This window comes from Pongo abelii, chromosome 4, assembly GCF_028885655.2.
Source record: "Pongo abelii isolate AG06213 chromosome 4, NHGRI_mPonAbe1-v2.0_pri, whole genome shotgun sequence".
Lineage (NCBI taxonomy): Eukaryota > Metazoa > Chordata > Mammalia > Primates > Hominidae > Pongo > Pongo abelii.
The window spans coordinates 32,853,151-32,873,244 of NC_071989.2; the positions used below are offsets into that span (position 1 = coordinate 32,853,151).

General features: G+C 45.3%; 1 protein-coding gene and 1 non-coding gene across 3 annotated transcripts in view; one reads left to right on the forward strand and one right to left on the reverse strand.

Annotated features, from left to right (window-relative positions):
* MTMR12 (myotubularin related protein 12) overlaps window positions 1-17,963 on the reverse strand; it is an 83,932-nt gene extending 65,969 nt beyond the window's left edge. Inside the window, exon 1 of one of the 2 annotated variants that reach the window (XM_024246829.2) lies at window positions 17,738-17,963. In XM_024246829.2, the coding sequence (XP_024102597.1) occupies window positions 17,738-17,818 (81 nt within the window). In that variant the 5' untranslated portion in view covers window positions 17,819-17,963. 2 annotated transcript variants of the gene reach the window in all.
* On the forward strand, window positions 14,640-14,744 carry LOC112133540 (U6 spliceosomal RNA). The gene has a single exon (XR_002915186.2). It is a non-coding gene; the product is annotated as a U6 spliceosomal RNA (small nuclear RNA).
* Window positions 17,964-20,094: the final 2,131 nt, after the last annotated feature.

The window sequence follows — 20,094 nt, forward strand, 5'->3', positions numbered from 1 at the left end:
AATCCATCTACTATCCAGCTGTAGGAAGCTAAAAACCAAAATAGGATTTGTTTCCTGAAGCTGATTCCCAAGGCTGCTGGTACCCCACTCCTGGCCAGAGGGCTTGACTCCCTCCGAGCAGGCCTGACTAGCAGGCTCATTCCCCATGCTTCTGAAAGCATGACAGGAGGCAGCTTTGCTGCTGACCACAGCTCTATTCCACTAGCTATATACTTTCGGCAGTTATAAGCAACAATTACTCTGACAACAAATCAAGAGAACAGCATCTGAAGCCAGGGAGGCAGACATGCAGTAAGAGGCTAACTGACAATGTCTGGTCTCAAGGTAACAAACCACATACACAAACCCAACCTGGTACCTGGTCTTTCAGTATTCTGCTGTTTACGCATTATGCAAATCAGTTCTCAGCCCTAAAAATGTACAGGTTGAATATTCTTACAAACATGACACTCAAGGGATTTTGGATTTTCAGATTAGAAATACTCAACCTGTATTCATTTCAGAGGGCTACTTGGAAACTCGACAGAGCATTTCAGACTATGCATCTATTATCCACAATGATATATGCCTAAATTAAACACATAAAAATATGTCATAGGAGTTTACTATGTCCACTTTCAATGTCCTACGTCACTTATCTTGACAACAATCTGTATGGTATTTTCATCCCCACTTTACAGATAAGGCCAATGAAGCACTAAGGGTTTAAACAATAAACCCAGGTTCACAGAACTAAACAGATGGTAAAGCCAGAACTCAGTATCAATTCTGACACCAAGCTTAGTACTTTTGAACTTTAAACTCTGTCTTTGTAAAAGCTTTATTAAGGCTGGGCATGGTGGCTCATTCCTGTAATCCCAGCATTTTGGGAGGCCAAGGCGGGCAGATCACCTGTGGTCAGGAGTTTGAGACTGGCCTGGCCAATACGGTGAAACCCCATCTCTACTAAAAATACAAAAAAAAATTAGCCGGGCATGGTGGCACACACCTGAAATCCCAGCTACTAGGGAGGCTGAGGCAGGAGAATTGCTTGAACCCAGGAGGTGGAGATTGCAGTTAGCTGAGATCACGCCATTGCATTCCAGCCTGGACGACGAGGTAAGACTCTGTCTCAAAACAAACAAACAAAAAAAACTTTATTAAGATATAATTGAGGTCAGACACAGTGGCTAATGTCTGTAATCCCAACACTTTGGGAGGCTGAGGGCGGGAGGATCTCTTGAGCCCAGGAGTTCGATCAGCCTGGGTAACATAGTGAGACCTTGTTTTTACAAAAAATGAACAAAATTACCTGGGCATGTTGTGTGTACCTGTAGTCCCAGCTACTTGGGAGGCTAAGGCAGGAAGATTGCTTCAGCCCAGGAGGTTGAGGCTGGAGTGAGCTGAGATCACACCACTGCATTCCAGTCTGGGCAACAGAGCAAGACCTTGTCTCCAAAAAAAGAAACGAAAAAAAAAGGTATAATTGGCTGGGCATGGCGATTTACACTTTGCCTGTAATCCCAGTACTTTGGAAGGGTGAGGTGGTGGGAGAGTGGGGATTGCTTGAGGCCAGGAGTTTGAGACTAGCCTGGGCAACACAGTGAAACCTGTCCCTACCAAAAAAAAAACTTAGGGACAGTAACACGTGCCTGTAGTCTCAGCTACTCAGTAGGCTAAGGTGGGAGGATCCCTTGAGCCCAGGAGTTGAAGGTTGCAGTGAGCTATGATCATGTTACTGCACTCCAGCCTGGGTAACAGAGGAAAACATTCTCTTTAAAAAAAAAAAAAAAAAAGCCGGGCGCGGCGCTCACACCTGTAATCCCAGCACTTTGGGAGGCCAAGGCACGCAGATCACAAGGTCAGGAGATCGAAACCATCCTGGCTAACATGGTGAAACCCCGTCTCTACAAAAAAATACAAAAAATTAGCTGGGCGTGGTGGTGGGCACCTGTAGTCCCAGCTACTTGGGAGGCTGAGGCAGGAGATTGGTGTGAACCTGGGAGGCACAGCTTGCAGTGAGCCGAGATCACCCCACTGCACTCCAGCCTGGGTGACAGAGCGAGACTCCGTCTAAAAAAAAAAAAAAAAAGATACAATTTACCAACCATGTAATTCACCAAAGTATTTAATATAATGTTTAACAATATAAAGTGCTGAAATAGTATTCAGTATATTCATAGTTGTACAATCATCACCACAATCAATTTTAGATCATTTTCATCATCCCAAAAGGAATATTCTAAGGCAAAGCACCTCATACCAAAGCTGACCTGTTATTCCCCACTTAATCCCTCTGTTTACAGTGTACCTCTAACCCTAGGCAACCACAAATCTTCAACTTTTTTCCTATTACAAAGTAATACCTACAAATGTTCTTTCAGTTGTAACAAGTCTCCAGGGCAGGGGAACAGGCAATGACCTTGGACAATTCATTACCCTCAACAGCTAAGCAATGCTTATTCACTTGGCCATTCTAAATCCTTTTCTTCACATTTAGACCCTGCTTTTTTCCTGACCTCAGGTTTTTTTTTGAAGGAAGAGAATATCTGCTCATTAAGATGCAAACTAAATTCCTCACTCTGTTTTGACAGCTCATCATTTCTTGAAGTGCAGCGAAAGCATTACTCATTTATGATTCTTAGCAAGGATCACTCTCACCAGGCATTCACTAGGCCTTTAAACAATCCCAACACCTCATTAAACTCTCCCTAATAAAGAAATAAATAAATAAAACTTACATTAAAAAATAAATGTTAGGACCCAAATACCAGTATAAGCCTCAGATCCCACAGACCTGATCTCACCAAACAGTTAACTGGCTTGGTTCTCTTATTATCTGTGAACCACACCCAAAGATGGTTGGCAAGCTTGATGGGATAAGAACCTGCCTCAGGAAGCAAAAGGTCACACAGAAAAGAAATGGCTAGAGCCAGAGGCCTCCCAAATCCAAGCTAATGCTCCTTCAACAGAACCAGAAGCAGGCAGGACCTTGGCTGTGCCTTGAAAGCTAGTTAGGATTTGGATCAGTGGAAGGGGCAAGACGCATGGAGGCTCTTAAATGGGAAGACGACAACACGAAGGCCGCATTCAGCAGAAGGCTGGCTGTGGTGTGTGGGCATCTGGGGGTGGCGCAGACGGGGAGCAGTGGGAAGTGGAGAGGCCAGTCAAGCTCTTGTGGTAGGTGGCTGCACGCACCAGGAGATGCTAGACAGAAGGTGGCCATGGAAACACAGACGGATCACCACAGAGGGCCCCACAAAGGGCACAGTGGGGGCTGTGACTGGTTTGGCATATGAGTGATTAGGGAAAGAAGGGTGCTGTTGGCAGAAGCTGGGAAGGCTCACTTGAAAGGAGAGAGAAGCCAGGCTGAATTGCAGGTATCAAGCTCTGGACTTAACATACTGCCCAAACCCCAAGTCCTCCTAGAAGCCCTTGAGACAGATGAAGATACTGTTACAGAACAGAAAGGAAATCCGTGAAACGACTCACTGAAAAAGAAAACTGTGCAGGAAGGGAGGCCCTCTAGGTAGACTGTAAAGGTACCCATGGTGGGTATGGCACAGTCCTATAAGAGGGACAGCATGCCTGGCTCCAGACACACACTTAGAGTGCCAGAGAAGAACAATGCTGAGGCTGGGCGCGGTGGCTCATGCCTGTAATCCCAGCACTTTGGGAGGCCGAGGCGGGCGGATCATGAGGTCAGGAGATCGAGATCATCCTGGCTAACACAGTGAAACCCCGTCTCTAATAAAACTACAAAAAAAAATTAGCTGGGCGTGGTGGCAGGCGCCTGTAGTTCCAGCTACTCTGGAGGCTGAGGCAGGAAAATGGCATGAACCTGGGAAGCGGAGCTTGCAGTGAGCCGAGATCGCGCCACTGCACTCCAGCATGGGCGACAGAGCGAGACTCCATCTCAAAAAAAAAAAAAAAGAAGAAGAAGAACAATGCTGGAAGGAAATGAGGTCAAGTCTTGCCACAATCAGGACCTGCACTGGTGGCCCAAAGAACACACACATGAATGTGCACACACACATACATACACATACACAAACACACACACACACAAACACCTGCAGCTTCTGGGGTGGTGAAGAATAATGGCAACTAAATAACATTTAATAAATGTTCACTACATACCAGGTACTGTGTAAACAGCTTTCCACAGATTGCATCACTTAAGACTAACAGCAACCTTACGGGCTACTTTTATTTTATTCCCATTTAACAGATCAGAAAACTGAGGCTCAGAGAAGTTAAACACCCAGCCCAAATTCACCATTAGCAACTAGGAAGCCCTGTGTGACACCAAAGCCATGCTCTTAACTACCACATTATACTGAAAGTAAAGATTGTTGTGTTGGGATATGTACAAGTGCCAGAAAAAAGGTGTCAGGTGGCAGGTATGGGGCTGTCACTGCTTTATGATTTAAGCTAACGGATGTGACTGACAGCAGCTGCAGAGACACATGGCATTGCCATCTGTGCCTCCCCTTCTACCACCGCCTCTAAAACTGCTCTATAAACATTAAGTTAGGGGAAGAGCTGGGAGAAGTTAAAAGGCTTGGAGCAGGAAGAAGGCAAGAGGAACCAGGGACAGATGAGAGGTGCCCACAGGCTCATTAAGGGCCAGACTGATCTATGGTACAGCGGCATGTCACAGAAAGAAGGAATCCTCATAGAATCTTGGAGATACTCCTGCAGGTCCTACCAGTGACCCTTGGATTCTATTCCTCAAGACTTCTCTCTCACCATCACACACGTGTGCACACACCTTACATAAGAGATGGGGAAAGACGTCACCCAGTCCTAACACAGCTATGAGCTTTTCACACCCCTCTTGCCTGCTTGCTACATTATCCCCCTCCTCCCCACACCAAATCTGCTTTAATGTCGACCTTTCCAAGTCCTACACAGCTTTTGCATAAGACCGGATGCTGCCTTGGGTTCTGCAGCGGGTCTTGCTCTGTGCCCCCAGAGCACTTGGGCATGCCTCCCTCATAAGTAGGCAGCTCCCACCTCTGTGCAGAGAACTCTGGTGACCAGCCATCTCCCCAAGAGAATGTGAAGCTCCTGAGTGCACAGACTGTTTCTTTGCATTCCTAATTTCAATAGTGCTTAGCAAATGGTAGATACATAAAAATGTTGCTTAAATAACAAATCTTCCAGTTCAAGTTATTAATAATAACAGCATCTAGCAGCTGCTGAGTATCTGCCATGTGTCAGGTCCTTAGCTGGGTTTATATGGTTTATTTCTTCTCATCCTCTAAATAAGCCTGCAGGGAAGACACCTATTCACGTTACACATAAGAAAAGGAAGTCTCGGATAGGTGAAGTTACATGTCTAAGGTCACCACCAAGTGGCTGAGTCTGGATCAGAACTTTCCAAAATCAAAGTCTCTTCCACAATGCTATGGCACCTTGTTTCCATCCCCAAACTCCTACTGCGGTTGGTTTATTCCTCAATTGCTCCTCTGTAACAGGACCAGACACAGAGACAGCCACACCCTCACCACACTGAGGGCCTCTCTCATGCACCCCAGAGCTCCCATACCCCCTCTCTGTCTGCTACCCAGATTACATCTGCCATACTTACTGTGCTCCTCAGGCACTACTTATAGGTACACCAGGTTCTTCCTGTCACCCTTTTAGCATGGATCATCTTTATTCAGCAGGTAGCAGAAAGTGATCATTAAAACAAAAAGAGAAAAAGCAGCCACTTCTCTTCTCCAGAACGTAAAGCTGCATAAAGAGATTTGTAGGGGCCAGGCACAGTGGCTCACACCTGTAATCCCAGCACTCTGGGAGGCCGAGACGGGTAGATCACCTGAGGTCAGAAGTTCAAGATTAGCTTGGCCAACATGGTGAAATCCCATCTCTACTAAAAATACAAAAATTAGCCGGGTGTGGTGGCATGCGCCTGTAGTCCCAACTACTCAGGAGGCTGAGGCAGGAGAATTGCTTGAGCCTGGGAGGTGGAGGATGCAGTGAGCCGAGATCTCGCCACTGCACTGCAGCTGGGTAACAGAGCAAGCAAGACTCCAACTCAAAAAAAAAAAGAAAGAAAGAAAGAAAAAGATTTGTAGGGCAAGTGAATTTGAAGCTAAACTAGGCAAGCTGGGGTGGGGCTGGGGGCTGCAGACAGATGACAGGTAGGTAGGTAGGTAAAGAGTGAAAAAAGAGGGGCCAAGAGAATACATTTGGGCATCAAAGGAGAAGGCACAAAGTATAAACACTGAGGCCAGCCCAGGAGTCCCTCAGAGATAAAACAGGGGTACCTGCTGATGCCAAACAACTCATCCCTGGGATCTGAGCCCCAGATTCCCTTCTTTAACTAACAAGATACCCAATACCACAGACTGACTGACCCCCTAGGGAAAGTGCTATTCCCAGTGGTTTGCATAGACAGGTGGCAAATATTCACGGGGAGACCAAGAGTGAAAGAGAATCATTACTTCTTCCAAGGACAGGGACACATTGGGAAGTTGATCTCAAGGGATTCAATTTTATGTTTGGAGGAACACAGATTTTTTTATTTGAAAAACAGGACTCATTCACTTCAAGTATTCTGAAGTACTTCAATACTCTTAGCAAAGGCCGGGCGCAGTGGCTCATGCCTGTAATTCCAGCACTTTGGGAGGCCGAGGTGGGTGGATCACCTGAGGGTAGGAGTTTGAGACCAGTCTGGCCAACATGACGAAACCCTGTCTCTACTAAAAATACAAAAATTAGCCGGGCATGGTGGCACACCCCTGTAACCCTAGCTACTCAGGAGGCTGAGATACCACAAGAATCGCTTGAAACTGGGAGGCAGAGATTGTGCCACAGCACTCCAGCCTGGGTGACAGAGCGTACTCTATCTCAAAAAAAAAATAAAAATAAAAATAAACAAAAAATAAAAAACAACAAACAAAAAAACTCTTAGCAAAAGCAAAAAAACAAAAACAAAAAACAAAAAACATTGTCTGAAACAGGAGCTGGCAATCTGTCACAAGAGGAAGGTCATCTTCAACATATTTCATCACTGTGGCCAGGGCTTCCCTTGCCCCCACTTATACATAAGCCCTATCTTACGGCTGAAATCCCTCCCTTCCCAAAACAACTGAGGTTTCGCATGCCACCTCTGAAAGCCTGTGCACCAGCCAGGCCTATAGGAAATGAAGGACAGGGTATGAGAGGGAAAAGTGATGGCTATTATTTTAGGAAAAGCATTTAAATGTGAAATCAAAACAGCATGGTTTTACAACTGCCTTTGAAATAAAGAGAGTATTAGTTTCAGAGACAATTTGATTTTATTTATGCTAGTTATGATTTTACTTGATTTGATTTACTCATATCTTAAATGAACCACTAAAGAGATGTGATAAATGGACAAAATTTAACCTTTGAAGAGAGACCATTAGAAATTAGGAAAGACGGGCCGGGTACGGTGGCTCAAGCCTGTAATCCCAGCACTTTGGGAGGCCGAGGTGGGTGTATCACAAGGTCAGGAGTTCGAGACCAGCCTGACCAACATGGTGAAACCCCATCTCCACTAAAAATACAAAAATTAGCCGGGCATGGTGGCACGAGCCTGTAATCCCAGCTACTTGGGAGGCTGAGGCAGGAGAATCACTTGAACCCGGAAGGCGGAGGTTGCAGTGAGCCGAGATCACGCCAATGCACTCCAGCCCAGGGGACAGAGCAAGACTCCGTTAAAAAAAAAAAAAAAAAAAAAAAAAAAAAAAAAAAAAATTAAGGAAGAGGGAAGAAAAATAAGTCCACACAACGAAACTAGCAAAATGTCAAAGGCCAAATGTTAATAATGAAAAAAGTCAACAACTAAGTGTTCTCATTACATTGGAATTTTAAATATAACCAAATCATTCGCAAATGTATAAAGGAACAAGGAAAAGAAACTTTTAGAGATAGCAAAAAAGTTTCTAAGAAAGAGTTACCACACAGGGAACTTTCCTGGCATGACAACATGGCAACAATCACAACAAAATACTCCCCTTTTATTAATACCTTAGCTGGGAAAGATTTATGCACTCTTAAGATTAATGATTAAGCACTTTCTGAAACCATCCAAGTGGCTCTGACGAAACTTCTGAATAACAACAATAATGGCCCACATCTCTTAAAGGTTAACTACATGCTAAGTATCCTGTGCTAAGGGCTTTACATGCGTAATGGCATTTGATATTAATAAATGTTCATACATGTCTATTACATAACATGGACATATCATTATTCCCATTTTCGAGGTAGAAATATAACTGAAGCTTAAAGGAACTGGCATTACAGCTAGTATGAAGAGCTACTGACAAGCTCTTGCTTTCCTTAGAGTTGCGATACAGGAGGTAAGCAAAGGGGAATAAAGGAAGGGTGAGGCCCTGGGGCCTTTCCATCTCTCCCAGCACTGTACTCCCTTCCAGAATCCCTCTCTATTTCCACCTCCCCTATTCCTCCTCCCAAAGCCAACAGGAGATTAGAGATTAAAAGAATTATTTCAGTTCAATCCTGCCTCCCAATCTCAAGAGGTTTATTTCAAATGATTCATTTTGAAAGCTTAGAAGACATTTTTACATAGCACTCATCCATCATAAACTTGATTCAGTGAGAATAAACTCATGGTGCTAGGCTGAGACAACTTTGGCTTATCAATGTTGCTGAATTTGTAGTTGATCAAAACTCCATCTACCAGGGATGTCTACCACTGCTTTTTATAAACCTCATGTAGGCCCCCACAGGTGGCTACCATGGGCATCATCCTAACAAAGCCAAGATCTCAGCTTGAGCCCTTTTCAGAACCTGCATGTTCTCTTGTCAACGGCTACAAACCCACTGCCCTCTGTCATCTCAAAAAACAAAAAACAACACGTCAGAAGTCACAAGTACAACTTGATGAGAAACTGAGAGTGGGTATTTACTGGAAAAACTTAACCTATATAATCTACCAATATGGATCAAGCATAATATCTTCACACATGACAACCACATGTAGGCTATAAATTTTTACACAATTACAAATGCAATCATAGGCCGGGCGCAGTAGCTCACGCCTGTAATCCCAGCACTTTGGGAGCCGAGGCGGGTGGATCACAAGGTCAGGAGATCAAGACCATCCTGACTAACACAGTGAAACCCCGTCTCTACTAAAAATGCAAAAATCAGCCAGGCGTGGTGGCACGTGCCTGTAGTCCCAGCCACTCAGGAGGCTGAGGCAAGAGAATCACTTGAACCCAGGAGGCAGAGGTTGCAGTGAGCCGAGATTGCGCCATTACACCCCAGCCTGGGAGACAGAGTGAGACTCCGTCTCCAAAAAAAAAAAAAAAAAAAAGAAAAGAAAAGAAATGCAGCCATATGAGATACACACTCAGGAACAAAACACAGACATACTTATAAATGGAATCATTGCTTTGGTTAAGGTACCATCATTGGCACTTTTATTTTTCTAACTTCCAAACTCTGCAACTTTACTACATTGTCTTTATCATAATAAGGTATACATTTTTTTTGTAGCAATAGGAAGTTTTTTAGCCCTTATGATAATGGAATTTTCTCCAAAGCACACCATCACATAGGGTGGTTTAATGTGGAAGAACACCCAACATCCTGTTTAAGATGTTTAGAGAAAGATCTAGAACTTTAAACTTCTAAGTGTGGGGTCCCCACAGCCCAAACTTCTGATGGTAGCCCTGATTTTAACGTTCGAGCTAAAAGTAGGGTGCAAGAAGTATCTGCTCTTAGACAGTGGCTGTCCATGTGGTAGCTGTTTGATCAGGCTGCAGGAAGTGCTGCTTGACAGAGCCTCATGATGCTTTCTGAGGCTCCATCTGCAGAAGTTGTGTGGTGTTGGATAAGACTCACGGAGATGCTGCAGGAAGCACAGGCAGGAGAGAAAAAGCAGAAGCTTTGGACAGATCATCAGGCTAAAGCCACAGCTAAGAAAGTGACCATCTCTGGAGGGACCTTTAATGTCTTCTGATGGCCTACCAATGACCTCCACACTCAAAGAGAAAATTCTGCAATTAAGAAATTAGCTGGGTGAGTTCTGGAAAATTTTAAAAAATTAGTTGAGAATGGAGAAAAGGTTATGAATTCTTTCCTTTTTTTTGAGACGGGGTCTTGCTCTGTCACCCAGGCTGGAATGCAGTGGCCCGATCTCGGCTCACTGCAACCTCTGCCTCCTGGGTTCAAGAGATTCTCCTGCCTCAGCCTCCTGAGTAGCTGGAATTACAGGCGTTCGCTATCATGCCTGGCTAATTTTTGTATTTTTAGTAAAGACGGGGTTTCACCATATTGGCCAGGCTGGTCTCAAACTCCTGACCTTGTGATCCACCCGCCTCGGCCTCCCAAAGTGATGAGATTACGTGTGAGCCACTGCTCCTGGCCAGGTTATGAATTCTTAAAAAAAGAAGGCAAAGGATCTAGACTTTGTTTTTGAAGTTACTTTTACTGCTAGGACTAAGGCAGGAGGTCTGTTTAAGACAAGCCAATCTCTTCTTGTTATCATCTATCCGCCAAAGACATCAAAGTTAGTGGTCCAATAAAAATCATCCCAATAATTTCATCTGTTCTGTAAATTGATGTATCCCCACTCAATACCTAGAACAATATCTGGGATACCACAGCTGGGCGCGCTGACTCAACGCCTGTAATCCCAGCACTTTGGGAGGCCAAGGCAGGTGGATCACCTGAGGTTGGGAGTTCGAGACCAGCCTGACCAACATGGAGAAACCCTGTCTCTACTAAAAATACAAAATTAGCAGAGTGTGGTGGCGCATGCCTCTAATCCCAGCTACTCGGGAGGCTGAGGCAGGAGAATCACTTGAACCCGGGAGGCGGAGGCTGTGGTGAGCCGAGATTGTGCCATTGCACTCCAGCCTGGGCAACAACAGTGAAACTCCATCTCAAAAAAAAAAAAAAATCTGGGATACTGCAAGTGCTAAGTAAATATGTGCTGAACTAATTAATTCTATCTTTCGAAAACACCAGCTCTAGAGACGAAAACAACCAAGAGATCCCTGTATCTGCTCGGCAGTTACCTGGTTGACAAGCTAGCAAAAGCCAGAAAAAGAAATTGCTACTAGAGAACACTACTAAGGAAGTACTCTAGTGTACAAAGGCTAATCATGATATAAACATGTTTCACTAGTAATATTCCTTACATTCATAAATGTAAGAATAAGAGAATGGGCCCCGAGATCAGACTGCTCTAGTTTAAACCCTGGTACAAACTCCATGACCTTAAACAAGGTACTCAACTTCTGAGTCTCAGTTTCCATATCTAAAGACAAAAAAGATGGGTAATAATAGTATTCCCTTCATGAAACTTGTTGAAAGGGGAAAATGAGATATGCGTAGTTCCTGGAACACAGAAGTGCCTAATAAATACTAGTATTTATTCGTTTTTATTTTGTATATACCCACAGTCATATCTCTGGGAAGACTACAGGATCATATATTCACTTCTCCTGACTAAAAGAAATGGCCTTAAATAAGAACTAGGCAACAGAATGCATTTTTTCCTGAGAGATAAATGAAAAAATAAAAAAATAGCTATTAACACCATACATATTTTTTTTACTCTTCTCAATCTTCATCTCTCTTGACTTTTCTTCCCACAACTAAATAAAACCTTTCCTGAACTCATGTGACCCTGGTTTAGCATTGGCACTGCTGGCTAGTAGGAGAGAGTTTTTATCTCTGTTCTGCAATAACACTGTGTCCATGGGCAAGATATTAAACTTTACAGGGCCTCAATTTCCACATCTGTATGATGGAGGATGAGTATAATGGAGGCAGAGTATATTATCTTTAAATTCTCTTCCAAAGCTAAAAATCCACAAATAAGTGCCCGCTAACTATTATTAGTTCATTCAGGTCAAACACTGACCTAAACTCTTAGAAAGTATATTTTAGCCCTTGTACCCACAAAATGGGTACAAGTACAGCCACCCTCTGAAAGCTAAATTTTGCCTGGCCAGTTTTAAAGGTCTAATTTTAAATGACATTGTGGGATAGCAACTGACACGGAAAGATGTTTACAATATATATTTTTGGTGAAAAAGGCAGATTACAAAATATGATCAGCAATATTAATCCCAATTTGGTTAAAAAATATATATACCTACACATATATCTGCTTGAAGTGTACAGAATATACTCCGAGTTGTTTATGTTTATAATTGTTCTTTAAAAAATGTTTTCGCTTATCTGTACCTTATTTTTCTACAAAGAATGCTTATGGCTTCTGAAATAATTCAAACAGGTATTTTATTTAACAAGAAAGATGGATTTGGTATCCAAACTATAACCATATCCCTCCCTAGAGCAGAGCTCAGCACCCAGCAGGTCACCCCACAGAGGCACCGACATCCTTTGCACCCTGTGTCTGGGGCTGGGCTGGGGTGGAGGTGCTGCGATGTTTTTAGGTACCAGCCATCAGGTACCATCAAGATGGCTCCAGATCCCTCCCTCCTATTCATCTCAACTTTCAGAGCCATCAGCTGCCCACTTAACTAGCTTTACCAACTTGTAATCCTCTGAGCAGAGTTTTCAAAACATAATCAAAGATCCTAAATTATGGTCCTATATACAAAATTACGGTTTTAACTGTCACATTCACTGATTTAGAATAGTCAAGGATAGAAGAATCCATTTTACTCTGGCAGCAATCCAATTTTAAAAGTCAGAGTTAACTACTGGTCCTCATTTTACGCTGTCCGATGCCAGTCCTTTCTGATCATGAGGAAAAAAAAATAAGCTCACCGTGTTTAAAAGCATAATCTTAAAATACTTTATCCAGTTAAGCACTTTTGTTTCCAACACAAAGTGCTGACTCTTGACAGATTCTCTGGCATACTGAAGGCCACCACTGCTGAACCTATCTGATCAGCCAAGAACAAGCTTATCACCAGGTACAGGTATCATTACATCATAAGGTATAAAGGTTGTTCTGGCAGCTCAGTCATCTACCAACAAACAGGTGTCTAAGAAACTGAGATTTCCCAGCTACCAAAACCCATACAAAGAAATAAGCAACAGTTGGCTGGGCGGGGTGGCTCACGCCTGTAATCCCAGCACTTTGGGAGGCCAAGGCGGGCGGGTCACGAGGTCAGGAGTTCGAGACTAGCCTGGCCAATACGGTGAAACCCCATCTCTACTAAAAATACAAACATTAGCTAGGTGTGGTGGTGCACTGCTGTAGTCCCAGCTACTTGGGAGGCTGAGGCAGGAGAATCGCCTGAACCTGGGAGGCAGAGGTTGCAGTGAGCCGAGATCATGCCACTGCACTCCAGCCTGGGTGACAGAATGAGGCTCCATCTCGAAAAAAAAAAAAAAAAAGAAATAAGCAACAGCATGACATACATCAAGGCAGTTCAGAGAAAGGCAACATGAGGGAAAGCAGGGTAGAAATAGGAGAGAACAGTTCAGAAAAGTGTCCTGAGGAACTCCTCCCACTGGGTACGCCAAGAGAAGGTTACCAGACCCAGGGCTCTCAGAAGCACATAAGCCATGCCTCGATGTTGCTCACCTGCATTTCCCACAATATGATTACCTGGCAAAACCTATATACTTAAAAATATATTGCCTTCTCACCCCTTCCTACCCTTATCTTCTTTTTTTTTTGAGATGGAGTCTCACTCTGTCGCCAGGCTGAAATGCAGTGGCGCGATCTTGGCTCACTGCAACCTCTGCCTCCTGGGTTCAAGCGATTCTCCTGCCTGAGCCTCCCGAGTAACTGGGACTAACTACAGGCACGCACCACCACACCCAGCTAATTTTTGTATTTTTAGTAGAGACGGGGTTTCACCATGTTGGCCAGGATAGTCTCGATCTCTTGGCCTCATGATCCACCCACCTCGGCCTCCCAAAGTGCTGGGATTACAGGCGTAAGCCACCACGCCCGGCCTTACCCTTATCTTTTAAAAAACCATCCACAATTTAGGACAGAGCCGTATCCTCTGTTACAAAACATGTTTAGAGTCAGACTACAACAAAGAGGCATAGTGTCTGCACAGCATTATTTCAATGCAAGAAAATAAAACTGCCAACTATAAGGATCTGAAAAATGTGACCACTTCAGGCTTATTTTGAGGCTGAACCACTCCCCTTCCCTAATTATCCCTCAAAGGAAATACATCAGGCACTGTGGGCAAAGAGGGAAACATGTCTAATTACAACATGTGCACTTGGTGGATGAAGAATTTGAACATTCTTGAACTCTGGCCACATTTCAGAAGACTTTCCACTCATAATTTAATTTCACTGAAGAGAAAAGTTTAAAGATCAGTTGCACTTCAACCAGGGCTCTATCAAAAAAAGACACAAAGAATACCCAACAAGCATAGGCAACCAAAGCAAAAATGGACAAATGGGATCACATCAAGTTAAAAAGCTTCTGCACAGCAAAGGAAACTATCAACAAAATGAAGAGATAACCCACTGAATGGGAGAAAATATTTACAAACCATCTATCTGACAGGAGATAACAAGAATATGTAAGAAGCTCAAACAACTCAATAGGAAAAAATCTAATAATCCACCTAAAAATGGAGAAAAGATCTGAAAGACATTTCTCAAAAGAAGATATACAAATGGCAAAAAAAGGTATATGAAAACGTGCTTAACATCATTGATCACCAGAGAAATACAAATCAAAACTACAATGAGTGCTCGCTTCGGCATCACATATACTAAAATTGGAAGGATACAGAGAAGATTAGCATGGCCCCGTGCAAGGATGACAGCAAATTCGTGAAGCGTTTCACATTTTTAACAAACCCTTAAATGTTAAAAACAAACTATGAGATATCATCTCATCCCAGTTAAAATGGCTTATATCCAAAAAAGATAAGCAATAACGAATGCTGGTAAGGATGTGGAGAGAAGGGAACCCTCATACGCAGTTGGTTGGAATGTATATCAATACAACCACTGTGGAGAACAGTACGGAGGTTCCTTAAAAACTAAAAATAGAGCCACCATATGATCCGGCAAGCCCACTGCTAGGTATACACCCAAAAGAAAGGAAATCAGGGCCAGGCACAGCGGCTTATGCCTACAATCCCAGCACTTTGGGAGGCTGAGGCAGGAAGATTGCTTGAGCCCAGGAGCTTGAGAGCAGCCTGGGCAAGACAGCAAGACATCACTTCTACTAAAAATTTTAAAATTAGCCAGGTACTCTAGCATGTACCTGTAGTCCCAGCTACTTGGGAAAATCGCTTGAGTACAGGAGGTGGAGGCTACAGTGAGCTGTGATCATGCCACTGTACTTCAACCTAAGCGACAAAGCAAGATCCTGTCTCTAAAAAAGGAAGGAAGAAAGAAAGGAAATCAGCACATGGAAGAGAAATCTGCACTCCCATGTTTATTACAACACTATTCACCATAGCCAAGATTTGGAAGCAACCAAAGTATCCATCATCAACAAATGAGTAGATAAAGAAAATGTGGTACATACACATGAGTACTATTCAGCCATAAAAAAGCATAAGATCCTGTCATTTGCAACAACGAACAGAACTGGAGGTCATTATGTTAAGTGAACTACGCCAGGCATAGAAAGACAAACTTTGCATGTCCTCACTTATTTGTGGGAGCTAAAAATTAAAACATTTTAACACATGGAGATAGAATGATGGTTACCAAAAGCTGGGAAGGGTAGCAGGGGAAAGGGAAGTGGGGATGTTTAATGGGTACAAAAACACAGTTAGAATAAGATCTATTAAGTGATAGCACAACAGGGTGACTACAGTCAACAATAATTTATTGTATATTTTATAACTTAAAGAGTATAATTGGATAGTGTATAACACAAAGGAAGGATAAATGCTTGCAGTGATGGATACCCCATTCATGCATTGTATGCCTGTATCCAAAGATTTCTTTTTTTTTTTTTTTTTTGAGATGGAGTCTCACTCTGTCGCCCAAGCTGTAGTTCAGTGGCGTGATCTCCGCTCACTGCAGCCTCCGCCTCCTGGGTTCAAGCGATTCTCCTGCCTCAGCCTCCCAAGTAGCTGGGATTACAGGTGCGCACCACCATGCCTGGCTAATTTTAGGGTTTCACCATGTTGGCCAGGCTGGTCTCCAACTTCTGACCTCAGGTGATCCACCCACCTCAGCCCGCCCAAAGTGCTGGGATTACAGGTGTCAGCCATCACGCCCAGCCCAAATATTTCATGTATCCCATTAAATATATACACCTACTATACCCACAAAAAATTTTTAAATTTTTTAATGTTTTAAAAAGACACAAAGAGAAATTGACCATATTGCTTAAATGTGATACCACAAGGGAAGCCTGCTGAAACTTTAAGATGACCCTGACTCCACATCAAGTGCTAACAGAGGAAATGGTTTGTATTTTACAACTAGGACTAAAAATAAGACCCATTTTAAGAGCACTCTCCCCTGGAGAAAACACACATATCTTGAATTTAAAGATACATATGCAAATGCCTCAGGCCCCAGGTGGTCTTTACAGAAGCAGTCCCTGATCAGATCTCTCATCCACAGCCCACGTGCTTCTGCACTACAGAGGTGGGAAGACATCTGCAACAAATTTGGCGGTGCTTCTGCACTTCTGCTGGAGAGAGGGGCAGAAAAAAACCTTCACAGATCCAAAATGAGAAGGCTTCTCATTAGGCATTTGGATTAAGAACTATTGCTCAAGAAGCCCTGAGCAAGGCCTACAAGTTCTGATCTCTCTAACCTCCTCTCCTACGACTGTCCCCCTTGTCCATGGGCCTCTGCCATGCTGGCTTCCTTGACGCTCCGCCAACCCTTCAGACACACTCCCACCTCACGACTGGGGGCTGTTCCCTCTACCTGGACGACTCTTCTCTCAGACCTCTAGTATCTTCAAGTCTCGGCTCAAATGCCACCTTTGCGAGGAGGAAAAACATTTCTTTTCTTTCCCATGATATTTATCACCTCCTACTACACCGTATAATTTACTTAAATATCTATAATTCACCCCGTTTCTCTCCTCCCCCTCAAATAAGCTCCAGGAGAGCAGAGATCTCTGTCCTGTTCACTGCTGTCTATCACAAGCACTTAGTGCCTGACACACAGTAGGAGCTCGAGAAGTATTTTCTGAATGAATGAACAAATTTCTTGACCTGAAGATTCAGAACAGTAAGAAGTGGGTGGAAAGGATGATGGTGAGGGGATGAGGAGAAAGAAGCGACAGCGGAGAATTCTCAAGGGAGAGGCAGAGACTGGCTGAGGCCAGGCCGACCCCCGTTTCTCCCCGCAGCGCTGACGGGAGGCGGACGTAGGTGCAGGGCATCCCGCCAACGGCACCCGAGGCACTCAGACGCAGGCAGCGGAGGCCGGCGGGCTCCTGGGCTCACTGAGAAAGTCCAGAGGCAGGACAGACCCACGCGGGCTCCGAGCAGGCCCCGTTGGGGGCTCCTACCCCTCCCAGCAGTGCCCACAACCCCAGGTCCTCTCCAGAATCCCCAGGGGCGTTCCGGGCCGCAATCCCTCGTCGGCTCGGGCCCCTCCACCAGCCGCCAGCGATCGGGCCCTGCGCTCGGGCACCTGCCTGCCTGCGCCAGGGTCCTCACTCCGGCCCGCGCGGAGGCCCCAGCGCGCTCCTGCGGCCCCAGCGCGCTCCTGCGGCCTCAGTCCGCCTGGCTACCCCGTCGCCAGGCACAAGGGCAGGAAGCGCTCCGCGGCGCTCCCCGCGGCAAGGAAGGGGCTCCCGGCGCCCCTCGCCCCGGCCGCCCCTGCCCGACGCCCCGCCTGCGCGGCGCCCCCTCACCTCAGGGCGTACGTACGACACGAAGGAGGGCTTGGGGCCCTTGGTGCCGCCGCCACCGCCGACTACTCCTTTCCCCAGCATACCGCCGCCCTGGGAAGCAGCGACGCGCGAACACAGAGGCGGCGGCTCCGGCTCCAGCTGGGGCAGCAGCGGCGGCCACCAGCACTAGCGGCTGGGGCTCCGCCCATCCCCAGGGCCGCGACCGCCGCGGTGCCGCCCGCATCCGGCTCCGCCGCTGACACCGCTCGCCCCGCCCAGGCCCGTGGGCCCCGCCCACCCCGCGCGCTGGCCCAGAGAGCCGGGAGACCTCAACTGGAGGCCACGCCCCCCCCATCACGGCAGGAGAGTTTGACCCGCCGAGATTCACCGCCTTCCTGCGTCAAAGCCCGCCCTCATGCTGTCTCTGATTGGCCCGAGGCGTTGCCGGCCGAAACCCGCTCCCAACCCATTCTTGAGTGCACTTGGAGAGATGTTTCCTCCAACCAATCCAGAGAGCGTTCTCTCCGGACTTTCCAACGATTGGATGGCGAGGATAAAACCGTCGTCCAATGATCCTGCAGTCACCAAGTTGTAGTTAACAGTGGTTCACGGCAGTCGTTTTCTTCTTTTTGCTTGTGTCTTTGGAATAAAACGTCCAAAAATGGGATGTATGGAATCTTGCTATAGGAGTTCCCAACTTACATCGATGACGTTCAAGGTTTTTTATTTTATTTTATTATTAGTTACTTTTGAGACGGAGTTTTGCTCTTGTCGCGCAGGCTGGAGTGCAATGGCGCGATCTCTGCTCATTGCAACCTCCGTCTCCCAGGTTCAAGCGATTCTCTTGCCTCAGCCTCCTGAGTAGCTGGGATTACAGGCGCCCGCCACTACATCCAGCTAAGTGTGTGTGTGTGTGTGTGTGTGTGTGTGTGTGTGTGTGTGTGTGTGTGTGTGTGTGTGTGTGTGTGTCGTTCCGTCGCCCAGGCTTGAGTGCAGTGGCGTAGTATAGGCTCACTGCAACCTCCGCCTCCCAGGTTCAAGCGATTCTCCTGCCTCAGCCTCCCGAGTAGCTGGGATTATAGGCGCCTGCCATCACACCCGGCTAATTTTTGTATTTTTAGTAGGGACGGAGTTTCACCATGTTGGCCAGGATAGTCTCAAACCCCTAACCTCGTGATCAGCCCGCCTCAGCCTCAGCCACCGCGCCATGCCGCTAATTTTTGTATTTTTAATAGAGACGGGGGTTTCACCATGTTGGCCAGGCTGGTCTCACTGACTTCAGATGATCCACCCGCTTCGGCCTCCCGAAGTGCTGGGATTACAGGCGTGAGCCACCGCGCCCAACCTCAAGGTTTATTATTTTAAATGTAAACAAAAATGAGACAAACGATGACTCACGCCTCTAATCCCAGCACTTTGGGAGGCCGAGGCGGGTGGATTTCTTGAGGCCAGGAGTTGGAGACCAGCCTGGCCAACATGGAGAAACCCTATCTCTACTAAAAATACAAAAATTAGCCTAGTGTGGTGGCGGGCGCCTGTAATCCCAGCTACTCGGGAGGCTGAGGCACGAGAATCGCTTGAACCGAGGTTGCAGTGAGCCAGGATCGCGCCACTGCACTCCAGCCTGGGTGGCAGAGCAAGACTCTGTCTCAAACAGAAAAAAAAAAGTGTCAAATCAAGTGTTAACAAGGCAGTAAGGAATAAGTTTTAAGTGTTTGATAATAAAAGACTTTGTCAACTTCATTTTTCCAAACCTTTTCCCTTCTTTGTGTTTCCAACAGGAAGAATATCAAGAGCCCTTAAGAGACTTCTATTTACTCTACGAAGTTATTGATAAAACCCTCATTTTTTAGTCCAGATTGCAAAGAAAATTCATTTCAGCTCTACATTTGGTGCCAAGCGTTGCAGATACATAAGATAGAATCCAGCTCTTAAGAAATTCAATCTAGTGGAAAAAAACTGATAAATATTTGCAGTTAATTTTTTAGGCGTGAGGCACTGTGCTAAGTGCTCTCATTGGTGACCTTGATTTTTACCCTCTTAATCTCCATGTGCTCCCCGTTCCCAAATACACTCCAAGTAAATATAAAATCTTAGTGAAAACAAATGTGCTTGCTTTTGCAAACATAGTTTCAACACAAGTCCTGCAGCTCCGTTTCCAGCTAGATTGCCACCTGTAAGCCTATTTGGTATAGCTGTGCTGCAGTCACCACTGAGTTTCCTTATCCCTGTTTCCAGGTGACAAAACAGAGATGAAGTAATTTGCCCAGGTCTCACAACTAGTCACCGAGAGAGCTGGGATTTCAACCCAGGTTTGTCTCATTCGAAATCCCAAGTTCTTAACATTATAATTATACAAATTTAAAAGGAGCACAATG